At 39.3% G+C, this 27795-nt stretch overlaps 1 protein-coding gene across 6 annotated transcripts in view; it reads left to right on the forward strand.

Moving 5' to 3' along the window:
- Window positions 1–9134: 9134 nt before the first annotated feature.
- Window positions 9135–27795, forward strand: part of Phka1 (phosphorylase kinase regulatory subunit alpha 1) — a 129312-nt gene continuing 110651 nt past the window's right edge. For 5 of the 6 annotated variants that reach the window (XM_042694854.1, XM_042694855.1, XM_042694856.1 and 2 more), the window contains exons 1-5: window positions 9135–9564; window positions 10831–10989; window positions 16756–16803; window positions 18335–18503; window positions 25037–25119. In XM_042694854.1, the coding sequence (XP_042550788.1) occupies window positions 9487–9564; window positions 10831–10989; window positions 16756–16803; window positions 18335–18503; window positions 25037–25119 (537 nt within the window). In that variant the 5' untranslated portion in view covers window positions 9135–9486. The remainder of the gene's footprint in view (window positions 9565–10830; window positions 10990–16755; window positions 16804–18334; window positions 18504–25036; window positions 25120–27795) is intronic. The other variant, XM_042694857.1, reaches the window with a different exon arrangement.

Consider the following 27795-nt stretch of genomic DNA (forward strand, 5'->3'; position numbering starts at 1 on the left):
TTATTATTGTGGTTTATTTTAGATAAGAGCCCTAAGGACTTTCTTGCCTTTCAGACTTCAGCTGACTGAGTAGTTAGGACTATGGGCTTGAACTACCAGCACTGAGCTTCCCAGCTAATATTTTTTTATCAGTGCTGTGGAGCTGCAGTGCATATGAGTAGGTGAGAGGGTTTTCCAGCCTGGCATCATAGCCATAATAGCCAAGGCCTTGGTCCCACAGCCATCAAGTTTTAGTGGGTGTCATGATCCTGTCACCTGCTAGGTTATAACCTGCCTTAAACCTGAGCCAGGTCCTTCCTTGCTGGCCCCAAACCTCTGCTTTGTTCTCCTAGACCAGACCTAGTGATGAGCCCAGATAATCATGCATGAAAGGGCTCTCCCTGTTCTATCCTATCCTATTGGAAGAGCCTGGATGTGACACTGTGTGGAGCTTACATGCAATGTATGCCAGTGCACCTCTGCTCAGAATAGTTTGAGCATTCCTGTGACATAGCATGATGGAGGTCACAGGACACCACTATGCTACTTGCTTGCTCCACCACTTTGTGCCATGCTGGGCCTCAGCTATCTAGTGCCATGCAGTTTTGTGGGCCCATTGCTCATGGACAAAAGGGATCCCCACATATCCACCTAGACCATCCCATCACATATGACTAGGCTAGAGAAGCAGTGGCCTAGTGTCTTACCTATACTGGCCAATGCTACAGGCAAGGTAAGAACTGCTTGGTGCTGCCAAATTGTGGTGGATCCCATGATCCTGTAACCTGCTAGGTCATAACCATCAGCTGTTCTAGGTGACACCTGTTGATGGGGCCTGGCTCAGGGTGAGAAGTGCAAGGATGGAAGCTACAGGTAATGGCTAGGGGAACAGGGCATGGTTCAGTACAGGTATGGGTGGGAAAACAGTCTCACCATCTGGCCAGCAAGGAGCTCACCCCATTGCAGATAAGTTTTCCTTCATTCTTGGTTCCATGGTCACTTCCTGCTCATTCCACCCTGGTCTTTCTGTCCATATTTCTAATCTCCTAGCAAATGCTTTCAGGTATTGTCACCTCTGACCCTAATGCCTGGTTCCTCTATTTCATCCTTCTTCAATCGCATCTTCTTTCACTCTCTGCTGCTCTGCTCATTCCTCTAAGTGCTACTCTTCCTGCATCATGTCTTCCTTCATCCCATCCCTGCTCCCTCACCTCCTCTGCATCCATACTCCCTGTCACTTTACTTCCACCTCCTCTTAAGACTGAAAATTTCCTCGGTCTCCATGTCCACCCCCTTTCTCTTCTCCTTTTCTAGCCACTGCCTCACAGCCCCCTTGCCATCACTTATCACCTCTCTCCACTCTCTCCCTTACCCTCCTCAGCACTTTTACCACTCTCTCACTCCCTAATTTGCTTTCCTCTGATCATTTTCTCTCCTCTCTTTTGTCTTACAAGCACTTACTCCTTGTCCTGGTCTCCTTGTCCTTCCTCACTTCTTGTCAGTAGAGATTTGCCTCCATTCAGACACTGCTACTACTTTTCCTCCTTTTTGCCTCAGTTCTCCATTTTCTACTTCACACTTCACATCTATATATCACCAACCTATTCTCACCTCCTATAACCTGGTCCAGGACCTGCCTCTATCTGTCCTGAAGCTGGATAGACTAGGAAAAATGAGGTATGGTCAGCTAATAGCAAATACAGGAGATATTTCTTCATGTACTTCCCTTAAGATTAATGGAACAAAAGTCATTTTGGGGGAAATGAAGCAGGATAACTTAGGGAAACTGAGGCCTGGTGTAGACAACTCAGAAATATGTTATCTAAAATCTTAGAAATGCTATATTTGCTTCAAACAGAGGCAACTGAATGCATTCTTTCCTAAAGGATGCATTTCTCACCCAAGAATTCACAACTGCCTGACAGGATGCCCCAAAATGCAGATAGCAAGGTGTCTCCTTGTTTCAAGGATAAGGATCTGTTTTATGGCAAGATGCATTCTTACCTGGAACACCAGGTGTAGTTAAAGCAAAGACAAAGCACCTACATTTGCATAACTTAAAGCCAGACCCTCCTACCTTTACCCTATAAACCCAACATCCCAAGGAGCTGGGTTTCTCTCTGGGTGTCTCCTTGCTTGTCTGTGTCTGTGTCTTTGTGTCCCTATGAGAGCACCCACACTCTGCTAGTGTGTGCCCCTGACCTACTGCTTGCTTTTTTTTGTCCGTTTGTCTGTTTCCTTGCCTGTTTACTTAATAAAATTCTGCCAAGTTTTCTTACCATTGTGACATCCAGAAATTCTTATTCTGTAATTGAAGTCAAGAACCGTAAGTGAAGGGTTCCTATATTTAAAGGGGAGCTTCACTAAACCTCACCTCTGTCCAGTGACAGTCCCACACTATCACTCTTATCACTTGAGCCACAGCATCTCTTCCGGTTTTCTGGTGGTTAATTGGAGATAAGAGTCTCATGAACTTTCCTGCCCAGGCTATCTTCAAACCATGATCCTTAGATCTTAGCCTCCTGAGTAGCTAGGATTACAGGCCTGAACCACGGGCACCCAGCCCAGAGCTGTTTTTAATAATGGTATCAAGAATGTTTTCTTCCCAGATGATGATTGAGAAACTTTAAAAAATGGTTCTAGGTACCACAAAGAAAAGACAAAACAAGATGATGAACACAATCCTATAAGTTTCACAATTATATTACATTTTAATTAATCAATTTCAGAATCCAGATAACTCCAAACCTGTTTGTTTTTTCAAATTTATATCAGTAACAGACTGGAAATAACATTGATAACCAGTCAGCAAGAAAGACCTGGTAAATCCACAAACTGAGGCACTATGAAGCTTGGAAAAGTATTGAAGTCTTACTTTATGTACTGTGATGGGATAGTCTCTGGGATATATTGTTCATTAAAAACCAAAGTGAAGAGACAGGCACTGGTGGTGCCACAACTGTTACCCTGCTACTCAGGGAAGCCTAACGTAGGCAGATCATATCCAGCATTCACCCAAGCAGGAAGAGAGATGCAATCTCAAAAATAACCAAAAAAAACCAGGACTAGAGACATGGCTGTGCAATGAACACCTTTCTACCAACCATGACACTGACTTCTAACCCCGATACTTCCCAAAAGGGGAGGAGAGAAGAATAGTACATAGCAGCAGAATGGAATGTGCTTGTATACACGTGCATTTTACCTTTAAAAAAGAAAAATCATAAAGTAAGGAAAAAGATAATTACTTATGGATATAGTAATAATGAAGGGTGAATAAAGCTATGGTTAGCTTACACAGGCCTGTTACACCCACAAATATCAAATTATTTTGTCATATGAACAAATAGTATTTTCAAGTGTATCAATGGTGATATATTTAATGAAATTTTATTATCTTCGATTCACAATATTTATAATGGAAATATTAGATTTGCTTAAGAATAATATGGGGGCTGGGGCTGGGAAGGTGGCTCAGTGGTTGAGCGCTTGCCTTGCATGCATGAGGCCTTGGGTTTGATTCCTCAGCACCACATAAGCTGAAAAAGCCAGAAGTGGTGTTGTGGCTCAAGTGGTAGAGTAGTAGCCTTGAGCTGAAGAGCTGAGGGACAGCACCCAGACCCACAGTTCAGGCCCCACAACTGACAAAAAAAGAATAATATGGGGGAGAAGCAGGTAGAGTACACATGAAGGAAATAAAATTGGCTGTGAGTTAATTATGTTGTAGTAAGGTATGTGAATCATTGTATATTACATGCTGTTTTGTAGTAAAATAATTAAAATTTTTGTTTACATAGTAGGTTACAGACGAATAGAATAATGCATAATTGGCCAACAAAAACTAAAATCTTATCTGGTTAAAGATTAAATAGATAAATATCTTGGTAAATTCATCTGATAGAAAGATTATTTTGGTCTGCATATATTGTGGGCATGTATATAAACATTACAGTAAATTCCTTTGTACAATTGATGTGTAAATAAAAATAAAATAAATTTTAAAAAAGAGAAAGTATAACTAAAGTATATTCAAGCATACAAACAGTAAATTCAGATTTAGATATGACTTTAAAAAGTTATATTTCCCTGATGCCAGTGGATCAAACCTGTAATCAGCTTCTGAAGAGACTGAGATCTAAGGATTGAAGTCCAGAGACAGCCTAGAAGACAAATACTTGAGATTCTTATCTCTAAGTAACCAGTAAAAATCTGAAAGTAGAGATATTGCTCAACTGCTAGAGTAAAAAAGCTCAACAAGAACAGGAGGCCCTGAATTCAAGCCCCACTGGTGAAAGCAAGCAAGAAAGCAAGGAATGAAGGAAGAGGGAGAGAAAGAGAGAGAAGGAGGGAGGGAGGGAAGGAAAAAAGGAAAGGAAGGAAGGAAGGAAGGGAAGAAGGAAGGAAGGAAGGAAAGAGTGTGGTGGAGAGAATGAAGGAATGAAAGAAAGAAAAGTGTGTTCACCCAAGCCAGGTATAGTGGCTACTGCCTATAGTCCTAGCTATTCAGGAGGCTGATGAATGAGAGACCAAAAATAAGTTTAGCAGTAATTTCAGACAAAACTAAAACATTTGTCATCTGTTACTGGAAAGTAAGTGTTAGATCCTGCACCAAGGCAAGATAACTAAGAATTATTAAGGGATCAGTCTGCCCTGACCAGTCCAGGAATTTGGGCAGTCTCTCCCCCCAACTCTGTCAAGAAAACATTTTGAACAAGACCTAATTCTGCATTCCTGGGGTTAGCCCCACTTATCCAACCAATGATGTATGATTTAACCTATCCTGTACGGCTAAGCTAGAAAGTCCCTGCCCTTATTGGAAATGATCATACCCCTAACCAATGAGCTTGACATCCTTACCCCTGCTACATACTCAATAAAAACCCTGCTGGACAAGGGGTCGGGGCTCACAACTCTGACCCACTGCATCGGTGATGATTGTGAGTCCAAGCTCAAGCTTGCAAATAAACGACCCTCTTGCTATTTGCATTGGTCGTGGTCTCTGGTGGTCTTCCGGGGGTCTCGAGTTTGAGTCTAACAATGAGGATGAGTGTAGATCAAGGCAAGTCTAGGTAAAGTGTTAATGGGACATCATCTCAACTGATTAAAAGTTGTATGTAGTTGTATGGTGGCCATTCCATCTGCTTGGGAAGCAAGAATAAGAAGATCCTAGCCCAGGCTGGCCTCAAACCAGGCTGCCCATTCAAAAATTAATGAAAGCAAAAGGCCTGAAGAGTGATTTAAGTGCTAGAGTGCCTGCCTAGCAAGCTTAAACCCTGAGTTTTAACCCTCATATCACAAGAAACTTATATCCAAACTTTTGCACACCTTTCTGGGCATAGTGATGAATATCCACAATCCCACCACCCAGAAGGCTGAGGCAGGAGGATTGTGAATTCAAAGTCAACATGGGTACATAACATGACCTCATCTCAAAAAATTTTGCATAACCACCCCATTAGTAAGTGAGCTAAAGAATTAAAAAGAGACTTCTCTGGTGAGGAAATAAGAATAGCCAACAGACAAATGGAGAAATGTTCAATACCTCTGGTCATAAAAGAAATGCAAATCAAACTACATTGAAATTCTATCTCATCCCTGTTAGAATGGGCATTAACAAGAAAACAAATAATAATAACAGATACTGGTGGGGATGTGGCCAAAAGGGAACACTGTTACACTGTTCATGGGAATGAAAACTGGTTCAACTATTCTGGAAAGCAGTATGGAGGTTCCTCAAAAGACTACACATAGAGCTCCCCTATGATCCAGCAATCCCACTCCTGAGCATTTACCCAAATGATCACAAACAAAAGCCACATTAAAGCTACCAGCACAACAATGTTCATTGCAGAATTATTTAACCATAGCTAAGATATGGAACCAAGCCAGATGCACGTCAGTAGATGAATGGATCCAGAAAACATGGTATATGTACACAATGGAATTCTGTGCTTCCATCAGAAAGAATGGCATTGCCCCATTTGTAAGGAAATGGAAAGACTTGGAAAAAACCATATTAAGTAAAGTAAGCCACACCCAAAGAAACATAGCCTCCATGGTTTCCCTCATTTGTAGTAATTAGTATATGTCTTAGTCCTACCAAAGGATGACAATAACTCAATAGCTATGTACATATCCCCATATAAAATGACGCTAGTTGAACTAAACTCCAAGATATGGAAATGAGAGGGTTTTTTTTTTTTTTTGCTTTTTTAATGTACTATGTGAAGTTATTTATTTTTTATTTCATTTTTTCCCTTGGTTTATCCCCTGTTGTCACTGTTTTTGATTTTGATACCCCATGTCTTGTATATACTGATTTAGGGAAGGGAAGGAGAATCACAAAATGGTGAGAAAAGGACAAAGGGTGAACCAATATAACAGTGATACTCACAAGACACTATGTTGGAAATGAACGTTACAACTTGGAGGAAGTCAGGGGGAGGGAAAGTGGGAGAAAACACGGTGGGGATAACACTATTTGACAAGAAATGTACTCAATACCTTTCTGTACATCACCTTTACAATAAAATTAAATTAAACTTTAAAAATTTGCATAACTTTGTTGATAAAATGTACCCTCCTGAGTATAATTTGCAATGTATGGAGACATTTTAATTATCACAAATGGTGACATATGGTCCAAAGCTAGTCCTGCAGTAAAGTCTAGAAGACCATTATCTCCATGGAGACATTTTAATTATCACAAATGGTGACATATGGCCCAAAGCTAGTCCTGCAGTAAAGTCTAGAAGACCATTATCTCCACTTAACCACCTAAAATCCACAAGAGGAGCTGTGACTCAAAGTGATAGAGCCCTAGCCTTGAGCAAACAAGCTCAAGGACAGTGCCCAGGCCAAGTTCATTGCCCATGACCAACCAAAAGATATTAACAGGTGGTTATGGGAAAGCATTAGGTTTAATATTTCCTTTATTTTACCTCTCCTATACTTTCCTATGATTTAAGTGAATGAACAGTGCTTTTATATTTTGGAAAAGTTCTTGAATGACAGCAAGACAAAGAAAAAAGAGGTGCAGGCTCTTGAAATGGCAGAGAAAAGGTTTCAGAGGCTACAGGTTGTGGGAGAAGATGCCAGAGAGGTGTGAGCAGAGCAGTGATCTTTCTTGCTAAATGCAGTTCCTTTTTCTATACATGAGACCTTGAAGTGTCTTGGTATTTATCAGGCCTTCAATTTACCTAGGTAATGAAAGCAGTAGTTGCCTGAGAATTCTGCCAATGTATTGAATGATTATTGACTTGAACATGAACGTTCCAGATCTGTGCTCTTGAGAATTCCCTCCGTTTTTGTAATTGAGGCCGGATAGCTAGAGAAAATCTGGTGAATAGCAGCCAGGAATTTAGAAACAGTGTATTTAGAAACAGACGCACTATTTTCTTTGTTTTAACCCTTGCACTGCTTCATAAGCTTCAGCATTAGCACAATTACCTATTGGCCCCAAACAGTGTTCTGTAAAAACTAAGAAAGGACATCATTTAAAACAAACAAACAAAAACCCCCATGTTTCCTGGAGAAGCAAATATTTGGAAAAATGGCTCTTCCTGGCACAAAGTGCTTATCTCAAAGGACAAACATTTGTAGCAGGATGCATTCTTTATCTCAAGGATAAACATCCATTTTAAAATAAATGGCAAAATAAATTCTTTTGTAAACAAGATGTCCAATTATAATGGTCATATATTTAAAGTACAGGTCAATCTCCAGCCCCTGAGCCCAAATGTCAACCAAGAGTGATTAAGAGCAAAGATAAACACCTATCTTTGAATAACTTTCAAGTCAGACCTTCTGCCTTTATCATATAAATACCCCTGATGTCAAAATCTCTCTCCCTTTGAGAACACCTACACTCTGTTAAAGTATGCACCTGACTTTTAACTTGTCTGTCTGCTTACTTAATAAAGCTCTGCCAAGTTTTGTTACACTTGTGACTTGTGTAGAAATTGTTACTCTGCAATTGAGGTCAAGGACCCTAAGTGAAGAATCCCTACTTTTAGATGGAAAATTCACAAACCCTCACCTGAAATCGGTGACACTCATTATCAAATATTTAGTAGTCATCTTCTGAGGTGCCTGGCTTTAGGCTTAGTTGGGTGGGGAAGGAATATTGGGTTTGGGGGTGGAATGAAGAGCGCTTGTCACGAGAAAAAAAGGGAGGGATAAAGGAAAATGCAAAATCACTGTGGCCAGGGTGAGAGGACTAGGGCAGGCTTAGAACTCAAAAGGTCAACAATCTAATTTTCTCACTGGGCGATTCAGAGAGCAGGTGGTGCTTAAACAGAGCTGTGGGAGGCCTGCTGGGTTTGGATAAACAGAGAGCAAGGGGTGGGGGTGGGGCCAGTAGACAGAGGGAGCAAAGGCACTGGACTCTTCCGCCCTGCGGGTTGCGAGGAGAGATTTCCCCAGAAGCCAGAGATCCAGGTTACCTATAGATCTCCTTTTCCTCCTTTATTTTCAGTTAAGTCTGAGAGGCCTTAGCTCCAGAGTGAAGAGATTTCCCCAGAAGCCAGAGATCCAGGTTACCTGTAGATCTCCTTTTCCTCCTTTATTTTCAGTTAAGTCTGGGAGGCCTTAGCTCCAGAGTGAAGAGGGAGCCGAGCAAAGTAATCTATCTCCAGCTTGTGATCAAGGCCGCCCTGGGGCACTGCTTTCTCCTAGCCTAGCTCCCAGCCCATAAACCTCGCATATTGCCAAGCTCAGCAACTCCCCGGTTGTTAAGGCATAAGATATCGCGGGATGTTGATTTTTGTTTGATTTCAGAGTTTATTTGAATTTTGGGTTAAAAGTCTCAAATGCATTTGCAAGACCCAGAAATCTATTTGGCCATTGAACCCAAACATCTGTTTCCTTTCAGTTTTGAAGTTAGCATAGGTTCCTAAAACTAGTCCTACACTATCCACACTTTGTATATTCAGCAAGTGTGGAAAACTAAAATAGTCCCGAAGTGTTTCGAAAATAAACCTCAGAGAGCACAGTGCCTACGGTGGCACATTCTCTGGCGCGGGGCGGGCCCCGCGGGTTGGGCCCCCCAGGGTCCCAATGCGCAGCTGCCAAGACTAGCCAAGGACGCCCCGCCTCTGCCCCGCCCCCGCCCCGCCCCCCACTCACGCATCAGGCAAGGTGGGGGAGGCGCCGTGGCGGCGGGTGTCCTGCTGTTTGTGCCCAGACTGCCGGCTCTAGACCACCAAGTATGCCGGATTCACCCACCAAGGCCACAAGGTACTGAAGGTGGCAGCGAGCAGCGACGAGGTCGCTGTGGCAGGCGCGGAGACTGCTCGAGGCTCAGCGTGTGGTGGTCTCGGGAGGCTCCGTGGGAGTCACAGGCCCGAGGGCCAAACGCTCAGGAGGAAGACTCTGTAGCACTTGACACCATTCTGTTGCGCCGGGCAGTCTGGCTTCCCAAACGAGAAAACACTGAAGTCCTTCCATAGGGCGATTGGCCTCCGTGGGATCCTGCTACAGTGGCTCCAAGGGGATTAAAAACAGGACATGAGGAGCCGGAGTAACTCCGGGGTCAGGCTAGATGGCTATGCTCGGCTTGTACATCAGACCATCCTGTGCCATCAGGTATGTGTAGGAGGTGACCCCTGGAATCATCGAGAATGTGTGTGTGGATGGGGTGATAGATTGGAAAGAGATCCTGGGTGAGTTCTCATCCTTGTATGCTTGTGCTTGGATGCGCGCATGCGCATGTGTGTGCCCTTCCTTCCAGCTGGGGCAGTGTGAAGTTTGGTAGACAGGATAGAGACCTTGGATGAACCTTCCTCTGTTTGGGTAGGAGGGGGGAAAGTAGTACACTTAGACACTTAGTGGACAGGTCTTAATGTATCCTAAAAAGAAGGAAAGCAAGTGAAGTGTGGAACTTGGGAAAGAATCAGAGCAGACACAAAAAACCATGATCTCCTGAGTGATGATTTTAGAGCTGCAGCTGGTTTCCAGGGGCAGAGTTGGAAGAAGTGTTGACACTTGTTTATTGATATCTCCTGCTCCCAGATTTGGATCTTATTTCCTTCCCTCTCCCTTGCAAAAAGAAGCATGGGGATAAACACTTAGTCATCTTAAAATGACTATTCTGAAGGTCTGCATATATGTGAAGACACCTCACACATGCTTTTAATAAGACATTCTCTGTATGTAGTTAGTCTGGACTGACATCCAAGTTTTGATCTTCATGCTAGAGTTTTCCCATTGCTTTTATTACAGACCTCCCCACCCAGCTTTTATATACTTTTAATGTTTTTTTTCTACTCCACTATTTTTTTTATTGGTAGTTGATTCTTACAGGAGAGTTAAAACATTTATCTTAATAGTAATCTTTAAGAATGCATTTAATAATACCCGTAATAGTATTCTTGATACTGCCTTTAAGAATACCCACATTTTAGACTTGTAAGGCTTCAGCCAGGCTTTCCCCATTCTCAAGATAGCATCTGGAAACACTACAAACTTTCTATTACAAGATGAGTATGTCCTGTAAACCTAATGAAAAGTAGCTTGATGACTGTACTTAATAATAGTTTTTTTATGCTTGAAATTTAAGAGGGTAAATCTTAGGCAGTTTCACCACACCAAAGGAAAGTAACTGTATGAGGTAATGCTTGCTTTACTTAGCCTGATATAGTACTCATATCAAATTGAGTTGCACAACTTAAAAATAAATTGGTCAGCTATACCTCAGGAAAGCTGAGAGAATGCCATTTGGTCAGTAGAAGAGAAAGTTACAAATTCAAGAGTAGGAAAATAGAAGAAAACCAATTCCCAAGTAACCTGTTCATAGATTTTGTTTCCTTTAATACTCTGGTTAGCTTCCTGTTCTCTTTCTCCTTCTTACAGAATCCAGTGACTGGTTTACTTCCAGCCAGCCTTGATCAGAAAGATGCCTGGGTCAGAGATAATGTGTACAGTATCTTGGCTGTGTGGGGTTTAGGCCTGGCCTACCGGAAGAATGCAGATCGGGATGAGGATAAGGCAAAGGCCTATGAACTGGAGCAGGTAATCAAAAAGAAAAAGAAAAGAAAAAAAGGACTGATCTGTAGCTATGTGTGATTGTAGGAAGGGGGAGCAAGAATGAAAGGAAATGTAATTTTCATCTTCTGAAATTACATTCTAAAACCCTTTTCAGTATTGTACTGAAGTTTCTTTGCAGTGGAAACTTAAAATTTTGTGATTCCAAGGAAGAGAGTACAGTCCATGTATTACCTTGAAAAATCCTATCCTAAAATGTAAAATTCTTTCTAACTGAATGTATTTTTTAGTGTGTGCTATTTTATTCTCTGAGAATTATAGATGGAGGCAGATACGTACTATTTTATGTCATTTTTGGAAATAATTGTAATGTAACTGAAACAAATCAGCAGATCTTCCACACTCAACACACATTTGATTTTCATAACTGTAATGCTGTTTCAGAGAGCATGCTACCTCACCACCACATCCCAGTCTTGAGCAAAGTAAGGTCAGTCAGAAGATGCCTTTCAGCCAACTTTTCAGGCACTTCTCAGCAAATTAGCATCTTTATAGAACTTTTAAACACAAAGGGAACTACTTCCACTTGAAGTACCAAGAAGTCTTCTGAGATTGGGGGGGGGGGGAGACTTTTAATGTGGAGATTCTTTCCTGACAGTTGTAAGATGTGAATAGATACTTTTCTATGAGTGAAAAAGATTTTCTTTACACCAGCCCTTTTTCTCCAGGAGTTTCCCCTTCCAATTTGGGCAGTCTGAATTTAATCTTCATCTCTAAATCAGGCCAGTTATTTTTAAGGGCACCAAAATATTGTGGATTTGTTTTTGGCAATGCACAAGTTTCACTGTTTTTTTCAGTTACAGAAAATATTGTTTTTGCTTCAATCTACCACTCAAGCCATGCCCCCAGCCCTCAATCCATTAAGTTTTTCCTTTTTTATTGTGAAAATACTGCACAGAGGGGTTACAATTACATGGGCAAGATAATGAGTACATTTCTTATCAAGCATTGCGGCCTCCTCCTTTTGTTTTCCCTTCCCATCCCTTCCCAGCCTCCTCTACCCCCCCACCCATTCCTCCCAGCCCCCCTCAATCCATTATTGAGAAGTACAAAGAAAATATGCCAAAAATTATAAATGTTTTTGTTCTATCTGAGGAGGTACCAATCATTATTAATTTGTAGAAATTTGGAAAATATAGAGGTGTGTTAATAAATCACCTGTAAACCATCCCTGAAAATCCTCTATCCTATTCTGAACAACTTGCTATTTTGATCTCAAAATTTGTTTCTTTATTTTGCTAGAAATTAGTATCAGTAGGACTGCAATTTACAAATGTTTCAAGATGATCATTTTTTTGCAATATGAATGGAAGAGATGTGTTGTCTCCCAGATAACCATTTGTTCTGCAAAGTTGACTGAAGTTGGGAAACAAAATGCTCAACTTCTATAGCCATAAAAGAAATGCAAATCAAAACAATATTGAGATTCCACCTCACCGCAGTTAGAATGGCTATAATCAAGAAATCTAATAACAACAGATGCTGGAGGGGATGTGGCCAAAAGGGAACCCTACTGCATTGTTGGTGGGAGTGTAAACTTGTTCAACCACTTTGGAAAGCCATATGGAGGATCCTCAAAAGACTCCACGTAGAGCTCCTCTATGACCCAGCAATCCCACTTTTGGGCATTTACCCAAATGATCACAAACAAGACCATACTAAAGCTACCAGCACAACTATGTTTATTGCAGCATTATTTACCATAGCTAAGATACAGAATCAGCCCAGATGCCCCTCAGTAGATGAATGGATCAAGAAAATGTGGTATATATACGCAATGGAATTCTATGCCTCCATCACAAAGAATGACACTGCCTCATTTGTTAGGAAATGGAAAGACTCGGAAAAAATTATATTAAGTGAAGTAAGCCAGGCCCAAAGAAACATAGGTCCCGTTGTTTCCCTTATCTGCAATAACTAGGACAAGCATAAAATGTCAAAAGCTATGTACCTATGACCATATAAGATGATGCTAAGCAGGATCCAAGATAGGGACACAAGAGGTTTTATCTTTTTTGCTGTTGTTTTAATGTACTTATATTGTACTGTGTGATTTTGTTTCTTTTATATGTTCTTCCCCCATGGAATAACCCCTGTTTTCACTGTATTTGATTCTAGTGCCCTGCATCTTGTATATTCATTTTTCTAATTTGGGGAGGGGAAGGGAAATAACAAAATGCTGAAATAAGGATACAGGATGGCCTATTGTAACAATGAGAGGTACAAGACACTGAAAATAAACAACAACTTTGAGGTGGAGGAGGGAGGGGTTGAGGAGGTGGGGAGGAAAGGGATGGTAGGGGAAAACAAAGGAAGGGGATAACAATGCTGGATAGGAAATGTATTCATTACCTTACTCATGCAACTGTAACCCCTCTGTACAGTATCTTTACAATAACATATATATTCTTATATTGTCAGCTCACAGACACATAGATCCATGTCCTCAAAAAGAATCAGTGAGGGGTAGGCACTATTCAGTCATACCTGCCTAGAAAGCCTGAAGTACTGACAAAAATACTGAGTACTGAGTAATGACAAAAGAAAAGATTAGATGAGAGGGAGTTTCTGTTGCTGTGTGTAGAAGTCTCTTATATGAATACAGATGTATATAGGTACTGCAATCTAGTTTGCCTGAATCAGAAAATAGTCAATGTAATGGAAAACAAACTTCCTATACCTGCCATCATTCCTAACTACCCAAGCTTCCAATTAGTTTTATCCTATCTGGGAAGGGGAAACTTGAGGATAGAAATAGCTGATAAAGGCTCTTCTCTGAGAACAATAGTAGATAGCAATCAGTATTTTGGGGGGCACATTTCCCCAAGTTTGTTGTTTATGTTAAAGAAAATTTAGGAAGTGGCGCTGTAGCTCAAGTGGTAGAGTGCTCGCCTTGAGCTGAAGAGGTAAGGGACAGCGCCCAGGCCCAGAGTTCAAGCCCCATGACCGACAAAAAAAAAAAAAAAAGAAAGAAAATTTAGATGGCAGTAGTGTTACTATGTGGTAAAGAGTGTTGATGACAGGCAAGTAGTTAAGACAGATAGCAAAGAAGTCAGTGCAGTGTGTCCAGGATGCCTGCTTCTTCCAGAATGTCACAAAACTTGAGGCTTTACTGGTTAATTGGAAATCTTCAATTTGTTTTCAAATATTGGTGTCTTTAGGCCTCTATTTTTATATGTAGTTACTGGGGCTTGAAATCAGAGCCTGGGTACTGTCTTTTAAATTTTTCAGTCAAGGCAAGTATTCTACCACTTGTGCCACTGCTCCACTTCTGGATTTTTGGTGGATAATTGGAGATAATTGTGTACTTTCTTGACTGGGCTAGCTTTGAACTATAATCCTCAGGTTTTAGCCTCTTGTAGCTGGCATGACAAAAATGAGCCACTGGCACCTGGTTTGGGCCACTGATGTAAGAAAAGATCATTGAAACTTCACCTTTGCTCCCCACTTTCATTTCCTGAGTGTTAGGAAATAAAAGTTGTAAAAACCTTTAAGTATGTGGTGAAATGTATCAGAACTGACTATAAAGTCTCTGAACAGAGGAGACTATTTTAAATACTTTGCATTGCCAGGTTTATAAATGAGATGGGCTCTGTGATGAGATCAGAGTAGTTATGGAGATTTTTTTGTAGGGGATAGAGTCTGTTTCTTTATAATAACTATTTTAGAATTTCAAATGTACAAAATCATGCACTGACTGTTCTTTTTCTTTTTAAAAAAGTTTTTTTTGGGGGGGGTCAGGTCGTGGGGCCTGAACTCTGGGCCTAGGTGCTGTCCCTCAGCTCTTCAGCTCAAGGCTAGCGCTCTACCACTTGAGCCACAGTGCCACTTCCAGCTTTTTTCTTTTTGCTTATGTGGTACTGAGGAATCGAACCCAGGGCCCCATGCATGCAAAGCAAGCACTCTACCACTGAGCCACCTTCCCAGCCCTAAAAAGGTTTTTTTTTTTTTTTTATCAGTTTGAGGAGGGGACTAAGAAACTAAGAAACAGACTCTATGAAGGAAATGGTTATTTTTTCCCAATAAAATGGCTTTGTAAGAAGTTGGAGCATACTTTAATAGGCACTTACTCCTTTTGTGTGTATATGTGCCAGTCCTGGAGCTTGAATTTAAGGCCTGAACACTACACCTGAGCCTTTTCTTGCCAGGGCTGGCTTTGAACTGTAATACTCAGATTCCCGCTTCCTGAATAGCTAGGATTACAGGCATGAGCAACCAGCAGCCACTAATAGGCACTAATTCTTATCCTGTTGTTTATATTCCCTCTTGAAGTTTTAAAATTTTGAAATAGCTTATTACTATACTTCTTTGGCAATGTAATAAAAGAAGCCGAAACAAGAACAATAACATTGATACAAACTCCAAATGAACTTATCTGTGAGTAGCTTCACTACACTATTTTACATATGAACAAACTGGAATCTCAAACACTTGAATATGTTTATAACAGAATGATCTGATTCCTTAGTATATTAGTTTTCAGAAGTGTCCTGAGGCCACCCCTGAGCTAGACTACCTGGACTGTGAAACAGAAAGCAGCTTAGAGGAATAGAGAAGCTGCTCAGTGCTGTATTCTAAAACATATTGCCTACGTATGACACTGCTGATTGTTCCTTCTCATATCATGTACTAAGTCTGTGGCTAGTATTCAGAATTTTAGCATTTTAGAATTTTAGAAAATGCTTTAAAAATTGTCAAGTCCTTTGTTTCCCCTTCCCATCCCTTCCCATCCTCCCACCCAATCCTTCCCTCCCCCACCTCCAAAGTTGTAAAGTTTGTTTTGGACATAATGACTTGTACTTCTCATTGTTGCAATGGGTCCACCTGTATACTTATTTAAACGACTTGTTTTTCTCCTTCCCCTCCACAAATTATACCCACATCAAATACAGTGAAAGCATGGGTTATACTGTGGGGGAGGGACATACAAAGGAGGAGGCTACAATGCTTGATAAGAAATGTATTCATTATCTTGCCCATGTAATTGTAACCTCTCTGTACAGTATTTTCATAATAAAAAAAATAAAAATTAAAAAAATTGTCAAGTCTTAGAAAAATAGCAATGACTTGAGACATAAGAAATCTGTGGATTTTTAAAGGATTAAATGCTTTTATTTTATTCATTATCTTTTAAGTAGTTGAACCACATTTTAAAATATTAATATAAGATTTAAAATATTAATATAAGATTTAATAATGACACAAGATTCATGGCTCTTCCACTGATGAGGGTTGAGTCATACTAACTTCCCATTTACCATTACTCTGACTTGCAGTTTATTTTAGTTTTTTAGGGAATATATTTAATAAGTATTCCTATTTATCAGAATCTGAAGTCTTGGCTAGTTCAGAATAGATAAAAGTTAATGTGGTGAAGCCTTTCTATGCCATACGATGTATTTTAGAATATCCTTAGAGCCTTGTGATTTTTTTTTTAGCTCACTTGTCCCTTTTCTCCAGGTGAATTGTCCTCTGCTAGAATGGTTGGCTTATTGTCACACAGAAACTTGGATTTTTATTTTTTTAATTTGAAGGAATCACGAACTGTCCCTTTTGATTCCACTTTTAGCTGCAAACCACTCTTCAGTGTACCTATAAAGTAAATGCCATGTAAATAAAACCCAGGATAGGATTACTTGTTCTCAAAAGGTCATGTACCAACTGCAATTGCTGAGTAAGTGTTCTTACATCTCAAGATGTTTATAACAGTCATGTTCCCATTTATTTTTGCAGAGTGTAGTGAAACTAATGAGGGGACTGCTGCACTGCATGATCAGACAGGTATGGCACTGGCACAACTTCTTCTCTAATAAAAGCACATCAGAGGAATATATCTACATGTTAGGGAATGTTTACAGATCATTTTTTCAGTTTCACAAAGAGTACACTAATTTTATAAAATTTGGACAATCGGGAAAAATGTTGTCCATAATCTTGCCACTCAGTAACCACTGAAATGTTTCCTTCCGGTCTTTCTTTACCCTTTTAGAAATGACTTCTTTTTTTTTTTTTAGTTGTGGAGCTTGAACTCAGGGCCTGAGCACTGTCCCTGAGATTCTTTTGCTCAAGGCTAGCATTCTACCACTTGAGCCACAGGGCCACTTCTGGGGTTTTCTGTTCATATGTTAATAAGAAATCAAACCAAGGGCTTCATGCATGCTAGGGGAGCATTCTACCAATAAGTCACATTCCCAGCCCTACCAATGACTTTTAAATGTGTTTTTTAATCATCACTCTACACATAATTATGTCCTCTTGGTAAAAGATGATACAGGATAAAACTCCTTTTCTTAAGCATTTCTGTCTTGGGGCTTGAACTTGGGGTCTAGGTGGTATTCCTGAGCTTTTTTTGCTCAAGGCACTATTTTCTGCTTTTTGGTGGTTATTTGGAGATAAGTGTCTCATGGACTTTTCTGGCTTCACATGTCAAACCTCAGATCTCAGTCTCTTGAGTAGCTAAGATTACAGGTGTGAGCCATTGGTGCCTGCTAGAATTTTTGGAATTCTTAAAGATAGTAAACTGCATATACCATAATTTTTTACTTAAAATTGTTTTACCCTAGGAGATCTTAAAACATGTTATAAACCAGTAAATCTGATTTATCTGGAGAGATCAAAATGTTTTAAGAAGAAATTATGGCCTAGTTTCCTAAAATGACTGCCATAAGAATACAACAAATCTACAATAGAAATAAATCAACTCCAGACTTGTAAACGTGCTTATTAACAAATGATTTTTATGTGTATTTGGTACCGGGAACTGAACCCAGAGCACATGCTAAGCATATGCTCTTAACACTCAGCTACACCCCTAGCTCCCAGTATTTATCTTCTAACCTATAGTTTCAACTTCTGTCATACTTTTTTTTCTGACACTCTATGTCCCTTACCTGTTTGTTTCTTCAAAATATACTCACTTTTCTTAATTTTCCTAAAAATTCCTATTTTAGTTTCTGGAACAAATGTATAACACCTAGTTATACATATCTCTTGCTAAGCTGTTTTCACACAAACACTGGGAATCTCAGATGATACCAATAATATGTGAAAACAACCATTTGAAGAGTCAAGAAGAAATGAACAAGAAATAGCTGGTTTTAATCCCTTGTCATTTTTCTAATTGAAGTGCTTACATTCAAAAATAATGACAGACATTCCCAGCTCTGTTAGTGTTCAGAAGAAGCCACGATGCATTTCAAATGTTCACAATTGTCTGAAGGCTGTATGCAATGATGTGTATTGGAGTATTGTGGAAGCATGGCAATGAATTGATTTTTTAAATATTCCTTTTACTGTTTTTTTTTAAATTTAGGTGGATAAAGTAGAGTCCTTCAAGTATAGTCAGAGCACTAAAGATAGCCTCCATGCCAAGTATAACACCAAAACGTGTGCCACTGTAGTGGGTGATGACCAGTGGGGACATCTGCAGTTGGATGCTACATCTGTGTACCTGCTCTTCTTAGCACAAATGACTGCCTCAGGTCAGTACAAGAAGTGAAGTACTGCAAGCTCCTGAGCTTGGTGTACCTGCTCTGGCATGCTGGGCTTCTACAAAGGTATTGATCAGAAAAGAACACAGTTGTTGATATTACTCAAAGAAGTGTACTGCAATGATATTTTTGCAAATTTTAAACCCTGTAAGTTCTGTTTAATATTCTGTGATGTTGAGAAACAAGTTTGGGGTGCTAATTAATATTCTTATAACTGATAATGAGGAAGTTTGATGTTGCTCTTCTAGAAACAGTTCTTTTTATTATTTGTTAATCCTCAGATACCAGAAAATAGAAAGGAAGGACTAGAGTTTTCTTTCTTATTCTTGTACAATATACTGATATCTGAAGTTAGTGCAACTATATATATCAAATCATTTATTTTATGTGTAAGAATATAACATAAACACAATACCAGTATATATGTATCTACCCTATATTTAAGGAAGTAAGTTAGAGATCACAATCTAAACATTTATTTTTTATTGAATTATACATTCTTTTGAAGTAATTTCATTATTAGCTTTAGTAGTTTGAAACAAGGTAATATTCTTTTATTTATGTTAAATTAGGGGATGGGACAATGAATCTCATTATATCCATTTATAAATTTAATGAGATCATTCCCAAATTTTTCTAAGAAAGTTAATATACTCACAATAGTAACCACATTTTTTGGTAGTACTGAGATTTGAACTCAGGGCCTTCTACTTTGCTAGGCTGGCATTCTACCATCTGGCACAGCCATACCTATAATAATGTCACATTGTTTTGTTGGGTAGGCAGGTGATTCACCTCCGAGCTATGTATTACCAACTCTTTTTTTTTTTAAACTGGTCCTGGAGCTTGAACTCTGAGCCTGGGCTCTGTCCCTGAGCCTCTCTGTGCTCAAGGCTAGCGCTTTACCACTTGAGCCACAGTACCACTTCTGGCTGAGTAGTTTGTTGGAGATAGGAATCTCATGGACTTTCCTGCCCAGGCTGGCTTTGAACTGCAATCATCAGATCTCAGTCTCCCGAGAGTTGGGATTACAGGCATGAGCCACCAGTGCCCGGCTTGCCAGCACACTTTTAAAAATAACTTTATTTTGTAGCAAGTTTTCACTATTACTCAAACTGCCTTCAAACTTGAGATCCTCCTACCTCAGCCTCCTTCATAGCTAGGATTACAGATTTGTGCTACCCAATCCTGCTCATACCACATTTTCAATATCTTTATCTTCATATCTGGTTACAGAGGTCATTGATATTAAAATCGTCCAAGGTAGCAATTCCCTCAGAATACTCTGCATTCTTACAGAAATAAATATTTAGTCATAAGCCCCTTTCTTTTCTCCTCTAGAACACACACCAAGAGGCTAAATAACCTTTGTTAAAGGTAATGGGGAATTGGATTCAGGGCTGAATGTTTGCTAGACAATTATTTTACTATTTGATCCATTTCTGCATTCCCTTTTTGAACTGGCTGATTTCAGGGTAGTGTCTTGCTTTATGCCTGAGCCAGCCTGGGCTGTGATTCTCCTATTTATGCTTCCCTGTATCATTGGGGATGACAGACACATACAACTACTTCTAGCCATTAGTTGAAATGAAATCTCTTTTAACTTTTATGCTCATGTTAGCCTTGAACCATGATTCCCCTATCTTTTCTAGTGGCTATTCATGTTCTTTTTCTTTTGGGAAGAGAAATTTCCCCAAGAGTAAATAAATGTTTTTAGATATTTTCATTTTTGAGTGTTATTTGGGTTTGAACTCAGAGTATGGTGTATGCTAGGCATGTACTCTACTACTTGAATCACACATTCAGGCCTTTATGCTTTAGCTATTTTTCAAATAGTGTCTTGTTTTAATGCCTTGGCTGTCCTAGACTGTGATCCTCCTATTTATGCTTCCTGCATAGCAGGAACGACAGACATATTAAGCAAACCAATGTTTAAATTGGTGCAGATAAGGATCTCCTCAACTTTTCCCTGGTCTGGCTTCGAAACATAATCTTTCTGATTTTAACTTCCTGAGTTACTAGGAGTACATGTATGAGCCACTATGTCTGGCTTACTTCATTTTGTACCAGCCCTGGTGTTTGAACTCAGGGCCTGGGTGCTGTCCATAGTCTCTTTTGCCAAGGCTAGCACTCTACCATTTTGAGCCACAGCACCACTTCGGGTTTTCTGGTGGTAAAGTGGAGAAAAGAGTCTCATGAACTTTCCTGTCTAGGCTGGCTTTGAACCACAATCCTCAGATATCAACCTCCTAAATGGGTAGGATAATAGGCATGAGCCACCAGAGTCCATCTTATTTTAGGTTTTATTTCTGTATATATCATAGCAACTTTAACTCCATTTCTAATAGTATTTAATATGGGGAAGTTTTTATGGGGACAGGACTGGAATTTGAACTCAAGGCTTCATATTGCTAGGCAAGCATTATACCACTTCAGTCATATCCTTAGCCTTTAACTCTGGAGGTTTTTTTTTTTTTTAAAGCAAACAGTGGCTTATAATTTTGAGCCCAGAATAGAAGCAGAAATGATACCAAAGAGACATATTTAGCCAATGGCACATTCCTGTAATGCTAGCTACTCAAGAGGCTGAGATCTGAGGATTGTGGTTTGAAGCCAACCTAGGCAAAATAGTCTAAGAGACTCTTATCTCCAATGAGCCAGCAAAAAACCAGAAATAGAGCTGTGGCTTATGTGGTAGAACACTAGCTTTGAGCATATGAGCTCAAGGACAGGCCTGAGTTCAAGCCCCAGGACTGGCATACACACAAAAAAAGAAATAGTGCTCAAACTCAGATCAAGCTCCAGTACCACAAATATCAGTACATATCACATGCACACAGAAAAGAAACATATTTAATAATAAAATAAATGATTATTCCTAACTTATTTGAATTTCAACTCAATGAGCTGACTTTGATAATTGTTTGGCATAAAGTAGATATTATTCCCTCAGGCCTTTAGAAGAAATAATCAGGATATAAATAGAAATTTATAACTTAGAAAAAAAATTTTATGGGCATAACACAAATGAAAGGAAGTTCTAAACATCAGGGTAAATCTAGGCATCTTCTATGATTAAGCGTATAAAGTATAGCCATGTGCTGATGGTTCATGTCTGCAATCCTAGCTTTTCAGCAGGCTGAAATCTGAGGATCACCATTCAAAGCCATCCCCAGAAGGAAGGTTTGTGAGACCCTTATCTCCAATTAACCACTCAGAAAAAAACAGAAATGGAGCTGTGGCTCAAGCAACAGTGTGGTAGCCTTGAGTATAAAAGGTTAGGGACACCGCCCTGACTCTGAGTCCAATCCCCAGGACTGGCACCAAGAAAAAAGAGTGTAAAATACATCTGAAAAAGTGCAAAATAAGTTAACAGGAGATGGTTCTGAGTTCCTGCTTGCCATGCTAAATAATTTTATCTGTAATTAGCAGAGAACCAGACAGATAAGGAAGTTTCAGTTGTTTCTTTGTAGTAGCAACAGGTGGATAAATTAGATAGATTGGGGAATTAAGAAGGACTTGTTAAGAGATTTGTGAAATATTTTGAGGCAAGATATGATGTAGAATTTATATAGGCAGTTTACTTGGAAAGTGAAAAGGACCTATAGGTGGTATAATTGGTAGAAAGAGTATGAAAGTTCTTCATAAAACATGCAGCAATGCAGTGCATGTTTTTAAATATTCATACTTAATCCCAGCTTTGGTTAAGATTGGCTTAAACTTAATCTCAACTTTGGTTAAGATCAGGACCTTGATCTAGTGTTAGAACCCCTGTCTAACAAGCTTCAGGCAATAATTTCGACCCCTAATACTATAACAAAAAATAAAAACAAGAGCAGAAAAACAGGAATCTGACTGTAATTTAGAACATGGTAGTAGTAGAAAGGACAGAGCACAAATACTAAAAATAATTTAAAAATCTACTGATCCTTTCAGTATTTGGAAATTGTCCCAAGAACATATAGCAAGTAGAGAAACACCCAAGAAATCTACTAAAGTGATGCTAGGACAATAGCATTTGGGTGGCAATCTATACTCTCCCTATACCAACTCAGTATGAGAGAAGTACTATTCAGAGAGGAGTTAACCAAAAGCATAAGGACAAATCTCTCTCTTAGTCCCAATTTAAGGTTACTGTAACTCCCAAAGAAAGGTGGATTGCCATCATTTCTCAGCTTCCCCGGTTCTATGTATGGAAGCAAGAACAGCTCTAGTTCTGCCAGCCCCATATGGAGTAGAATCTTTCCCAGAAGCAGGGCAGGATGAACATACCAGCTGTTAGTCCCAGTTCCACATGGGGAGACACAAATTGAGAACATCACAGGCCATTACTCTACCTTCAGAATTCCATTTGTAGTGAAGGAGTGTCATTCCAAAAGAAGCAGCCACTGTTCTCATCATTACCAGCTCTGTTACAAGGCATAGGAGGAGAGGCAAACCATAAGGACAAAGCTTCTTAGCTCTTCCCAAGAAAGTTGACTTTGGGTAACACAGTATGACAAAGTTAAGGCCTATGGGCACTCTTAAAAATGCAGATTTTGGGGCTGGGAAGATGGCTCAGTGGTAGAGTGCTTGCCTTGCATAATAATTAATGAAAAAATAAACTGGAATTCTCAAAATTAAGAACTTTGCTTCTTCAAAGGACCTGTTCAAAAAAGTAAAAATGATAACCATAGAATAGGAGAAAATATTTGCTAATCATGTATCTGATAAGGAACTTGAATCTAGAATACAGAACTCTCACAAGTCACTATTAAAAATAATAGCCTGGGCTGAGAATATTAGGCTTAGTGATAGAGTGCTTGCCTAGGACGATTAAGCCCTGGGTTCGATTCATCAGTACCACATACACAGGAAAAGGTTGGAAGTAGCTCTGTGGGTCAAGTGGTAGAGTGCTACTAGCCTTGAGCAAAGGAAGCTTAGGGACAGTGCCCTGGCCCTGAGTTCAAGCCCCAGTAATGGCAAAATTAATTTTAAAAAATAAAAGCCTAATATGATCAGATAAAATGATGTTTATCAAAATGAACTCCTAGAAATGGAAACAAAAAGTTTTTGTTATTTTGCTTTTTTTTCTCTTTTGTTGCTGTTTTTGTTTTCTGTACCTTTTGTCTTGTATGTAAGTTTATGTGTTTGGGGGAAGGCAAGGGGTAGCACAGAAATGGCAGGACAGAGGGTGAACAAAGGCTGCAGATATACTTCACTAGACATGTTGAAAATTATGTAACTCTTTTTTGGGAAGTCGGGAGGGAGAAAATGAGGGAAGAAGTGAATTGTTCAAAAAGAAATGTACTTATGACCTGACGTAAGTAACTGTAACCCTTCTGTATATCATCTTTACAATAACAATGTAAGCATAAAAATTAAAAGAAATAAAAATAATAGCCTAATTAAGATGAGTGGTGATGCACACCTGAAATCCTAGATATTGGGAGGCAGATAATAAGAGGATTGGAGATCAAGGTGAGCCTTGGTAAAGGTTAGTGAGACTATGTCATCTTAAGTCAACTGGTGGTATCTGTTTGTGGTCTTAGCTGTGTGGGAAGTCATAGGTAGAAAGATCACTGTCTGAGGCTAGCCCCACACAAAAGTACAAGACCTTGCCTAAAAAATAATTACAACACAAATGGAGGCCTGGGTGTATGGCTCAAGTTGTAAGTTCCCTGCTAAGCAAGTACGGGTCCCTGAGTCCAATGTGAGTACTGCAAAAAGAAAAGAGAAAAGAAAAATAAAGGTAAAATAGTTACCATATGATTGAGCAGTTTCATTTCATTTGTAAAAACATAGATACCCAGGAGAAATAAAAACATTTGCACAAAAAACCTTTGCATGAACGTGGTAGAGTGCTGCCATGAGCACAAAGAGGCTCAGGGACAGCACCTAGGTCCTGAGTTCAAGCCCCAGGCCCAAGAAAAAAACATCCTTTGCATGAATATATATAGCAACATTATTTATGATAGCCAAAAAAGTAGGAACATACAAATTTCTATCAACTAATGAATGGTTAAATAAGCCATGTTACATCCACACTATGGAGAATTTCTAGAAATAAAGAAGTACTGCTACATGCTACAACACAGATGAATCCATGTACTCAGTGGAAGAACCTAATTATTAAAGGTCATGCATTTTGTGATTCTGTTATATGAATGTCCAATGAGGCAAATCTATAGTGACAAAAGATAGACTGATGATCACTTGGGTTGGGGGCAAGTATTAAAAGAATGTGGGAGAGTGATTGATAACAAGTACAAGATACTAAAACTAATTGTGGTAATGGTTGCCCAATTATATAGTCACTGAAAAAACCTACTAAATTGTATACTTGGAATGGATGAGTTGTTTGAAGTGCAAATTTTATTTCAAAGGTATTTTAATGTGGAAGAGAAGTTTGTCAGTAATATTAACCATCTGGATACAAGTCAGTCTAACTGAAGTAGATTTATGTTTAATCTGGTGTCAACTCCATATATGTAGCCCTACGGGGGTAGATGACCAATTTTGTTCTTTTTTCTTTTTTTCCTCAGGACTCCATATCATCCATAGCCTTGATGAAGTAAATTTCATACAGAATCTTGTGTTTTACATTGAAGCTGCATATAAAACTGCTGTAAGTACTCATTTTAGAATGCGTTTTAAGCATACAATGATTTTGGCTCTAAACTACCAGTCTATCCTTCTCTTAAAGCTGCCCTGCATACTGAAATAATCTAAGAGGGTTCAGGCAAAAGTTGTCTTCACTGTGTGTGTGTGTGTGTGTGTGTGTGTGTGTGTGTGTGTGTGTGTATGTGTATGTGAGCATTCATGCACGTGTACATACACGTGCTGTGTTTGAACTTAGGAAACTCACTTGGCATTTTTTGATTAAGACTGGCTCTCTACCACTGGAACCACACCTGTACTTCCAGTTTTTTTTTTTTTTTCAATGGGTAATTGGAAATAAGAGTCTCATGAACTTTTCTGCCTGAACTGACTTTCAACCATTGTAGCCTTCGGATAATAGGTATGAGTTACCAGCACCCAACTTCAATGTCTTTATTAAGATTTATCATCCTCTGTTTTCCTTCTACTCAAAGGGGTACAGAGATAACAGGGCCTAGATGTATGTTTTGTTTCACTCCTTTCATACTTAATATTTCATGACATGTATTTGGTGATCTGATACCAAATATGGTCTTATTTAAAAGGTTTCAAACCCGGGCTCACGCCTGTAATCCTAGCTACTCAGGAGGCTGAGATCTGAGGATAGTGGTTCAAAGCCAGCCAAGGCAGGAAAGTCCATGAGACTTTTATCTCCAATTAACCACAAGAAAACCAGAAGTGACACATGGCTCGAGTGGTAGAGCACTAGCCTTGAGCTGAAGAGCTGAGGTACAGCGCCCAGGCCCAGAGTTCAAGCCCCAAGCCCCACGACTAACCAAAAATATAAAAGTTTCAAGTCTTAAACAGGCTTAAAATGGTTGCCGAGTATTATGGACCTGTTAGTTATGTAGACATAAAAGTTAGACATGGGTTTAATGTTATATGCAGGAAGTCATTCAGCACGTGCTATGCCAAAAAATTTCTTTACAACTATCATATTAGGTATATTCATATTAAATTACCGTAAATAATATCTTCTCTGTATAAAATGTTTCTTCAGTCTAATAGAGGCCTTGCTATTGTTCACTGATACTTAATTCCCCACACTGAAAATAACCTAGATGTCAATCTGGATTAAATGGATAAACAAATTTCAATGTTTCTACAAAATGGAATACATAAAAAAGGAACAAATTGTTTATCAAAATGCAACCACATTGGATTAGTTTCAGTTATTATTTTTAGTGGAAGAAGTTGCATAACAAATGTGCATATTGTTTGATGCCACTAACAATATGAAAAAGCTGTAATGACATAAATCAGATCCTTGCTTGCCTTACAACAGGAACAGAGGGAAAGAATTGCGGAGGGGCATAGGAGACTTTTGGGGATTTTACAAGTGTCCTTTACTATAATAATAATTTCATAAGTGTATGTCAAAATTAATTACATTTTCGGGAGCTGAAAAGGTGGCTCAGTGGTAGAGCGCTTGGCTTGCATGCCAGAGGCCCTGGGTTCGATTCCTCAGCACCACATAAGCAAAAAGAAAAAAGCCGGAAGTGGCGCTGTGGCTCAAGTGGTAGAGCGCTAGCCTTGAGCTAAAGAGCTGAGGGACAGCACCCAGGCCCAGAGTTTAGGCCCCACAACCGGACCCCCCCAAAAAAAAATTAATTACATTTTGGGGTTTAAATATGTCATTTTGTATACTATTTTGAACACTGTGCAGAAACACAATACCAAGTCATCTTCTCTACTACTTTGTTACGTTCCTTTTTACTTCATGCATTTCATTGTTATTATAAGAGTGATGTACAGAGGGGTTATGTTTATATATATATATAAAGTATATATATATATATATATATATATATATATATATATATATACTATATATATGTCAGATAAAGAGTACATTTGTTCACCCTTTGTCCCACCATTTCTGTGCTCCCCTTACCCTCCCAAAGACAGATAAACAAACAATACAAAAGGAAAATAAAACAAAAACAGCAACAAAGAAACAAACTTTGTTTCCATTTGCTATGTTCCTTGGTCTTTTTTCTTCTCTTCATACCTCCCATTCTCTCCCCTCCCCTTGCCTCTCCTTTCTTTCTCTCTTCTTCCTCTCCTCTGCTCTTTTCTTTTGTGCCCAGTGCAGGGGCTTGAACTCAGATCCTGGGGACTGTCTCTTAGCTTTTTTCCAAGGCTGGTGCTCCCCCATGTTAGCCATAGCTTCATTCACTTCTGACTTTTTGGTGGTTCATTAGAGTTAAGAGTCTCTCAAACTGTCCTTCAGAGATTGGCTTCAAACTGTGATGCTCAGATCTCAAAGTCTACTCAATTACAGGTGTGAGTCACCAGAGCCTGGCTCTTTTCATTTATTTCTCTTTTTTCCCTTTTTCATTTTCTTTCTTTTCCTTTCCTTCTTTTGGAAGAAACTGAGGCTAGAACTTAAAGCCTCAGACAAACGAGGCTCTGCCACTGAATTAAACCCTCAACCAACACATTCTTTTTAATTTAACCATTACATATAGATGTATTTACTATTGTGCTGTTCATTTTTTCCCTGTAGATTAGATTTCAAACTAGATGTGTCATTCCTCCTGTCTGAATAATTTCCTTTAACATTTCTTGAGTCTGGTGATGATGAATTAGTCTACTTTTATGTGATAACTTCATCTTCATTGTTTTCACAGTGCTGGGGATC

The sequence above is a fragment of the Dipodomys spectabilis genome, unplaced genomic scaffold (assembly GCF_019054845.1).
Source record: "Dipodomys spectabilis isolate Male_0828 unplaced genomic scaffold, ASM1905484v1 ptg000176l, whole genome shotgun sequence".
Classification (NCBI taxonomy): domain Eukaryota; kingdom Metazoa; phylum Chordata; class Mammalia; order Rodentia; family Heteromyidae; genus Dipodomys; species Dipodomys spectabilis.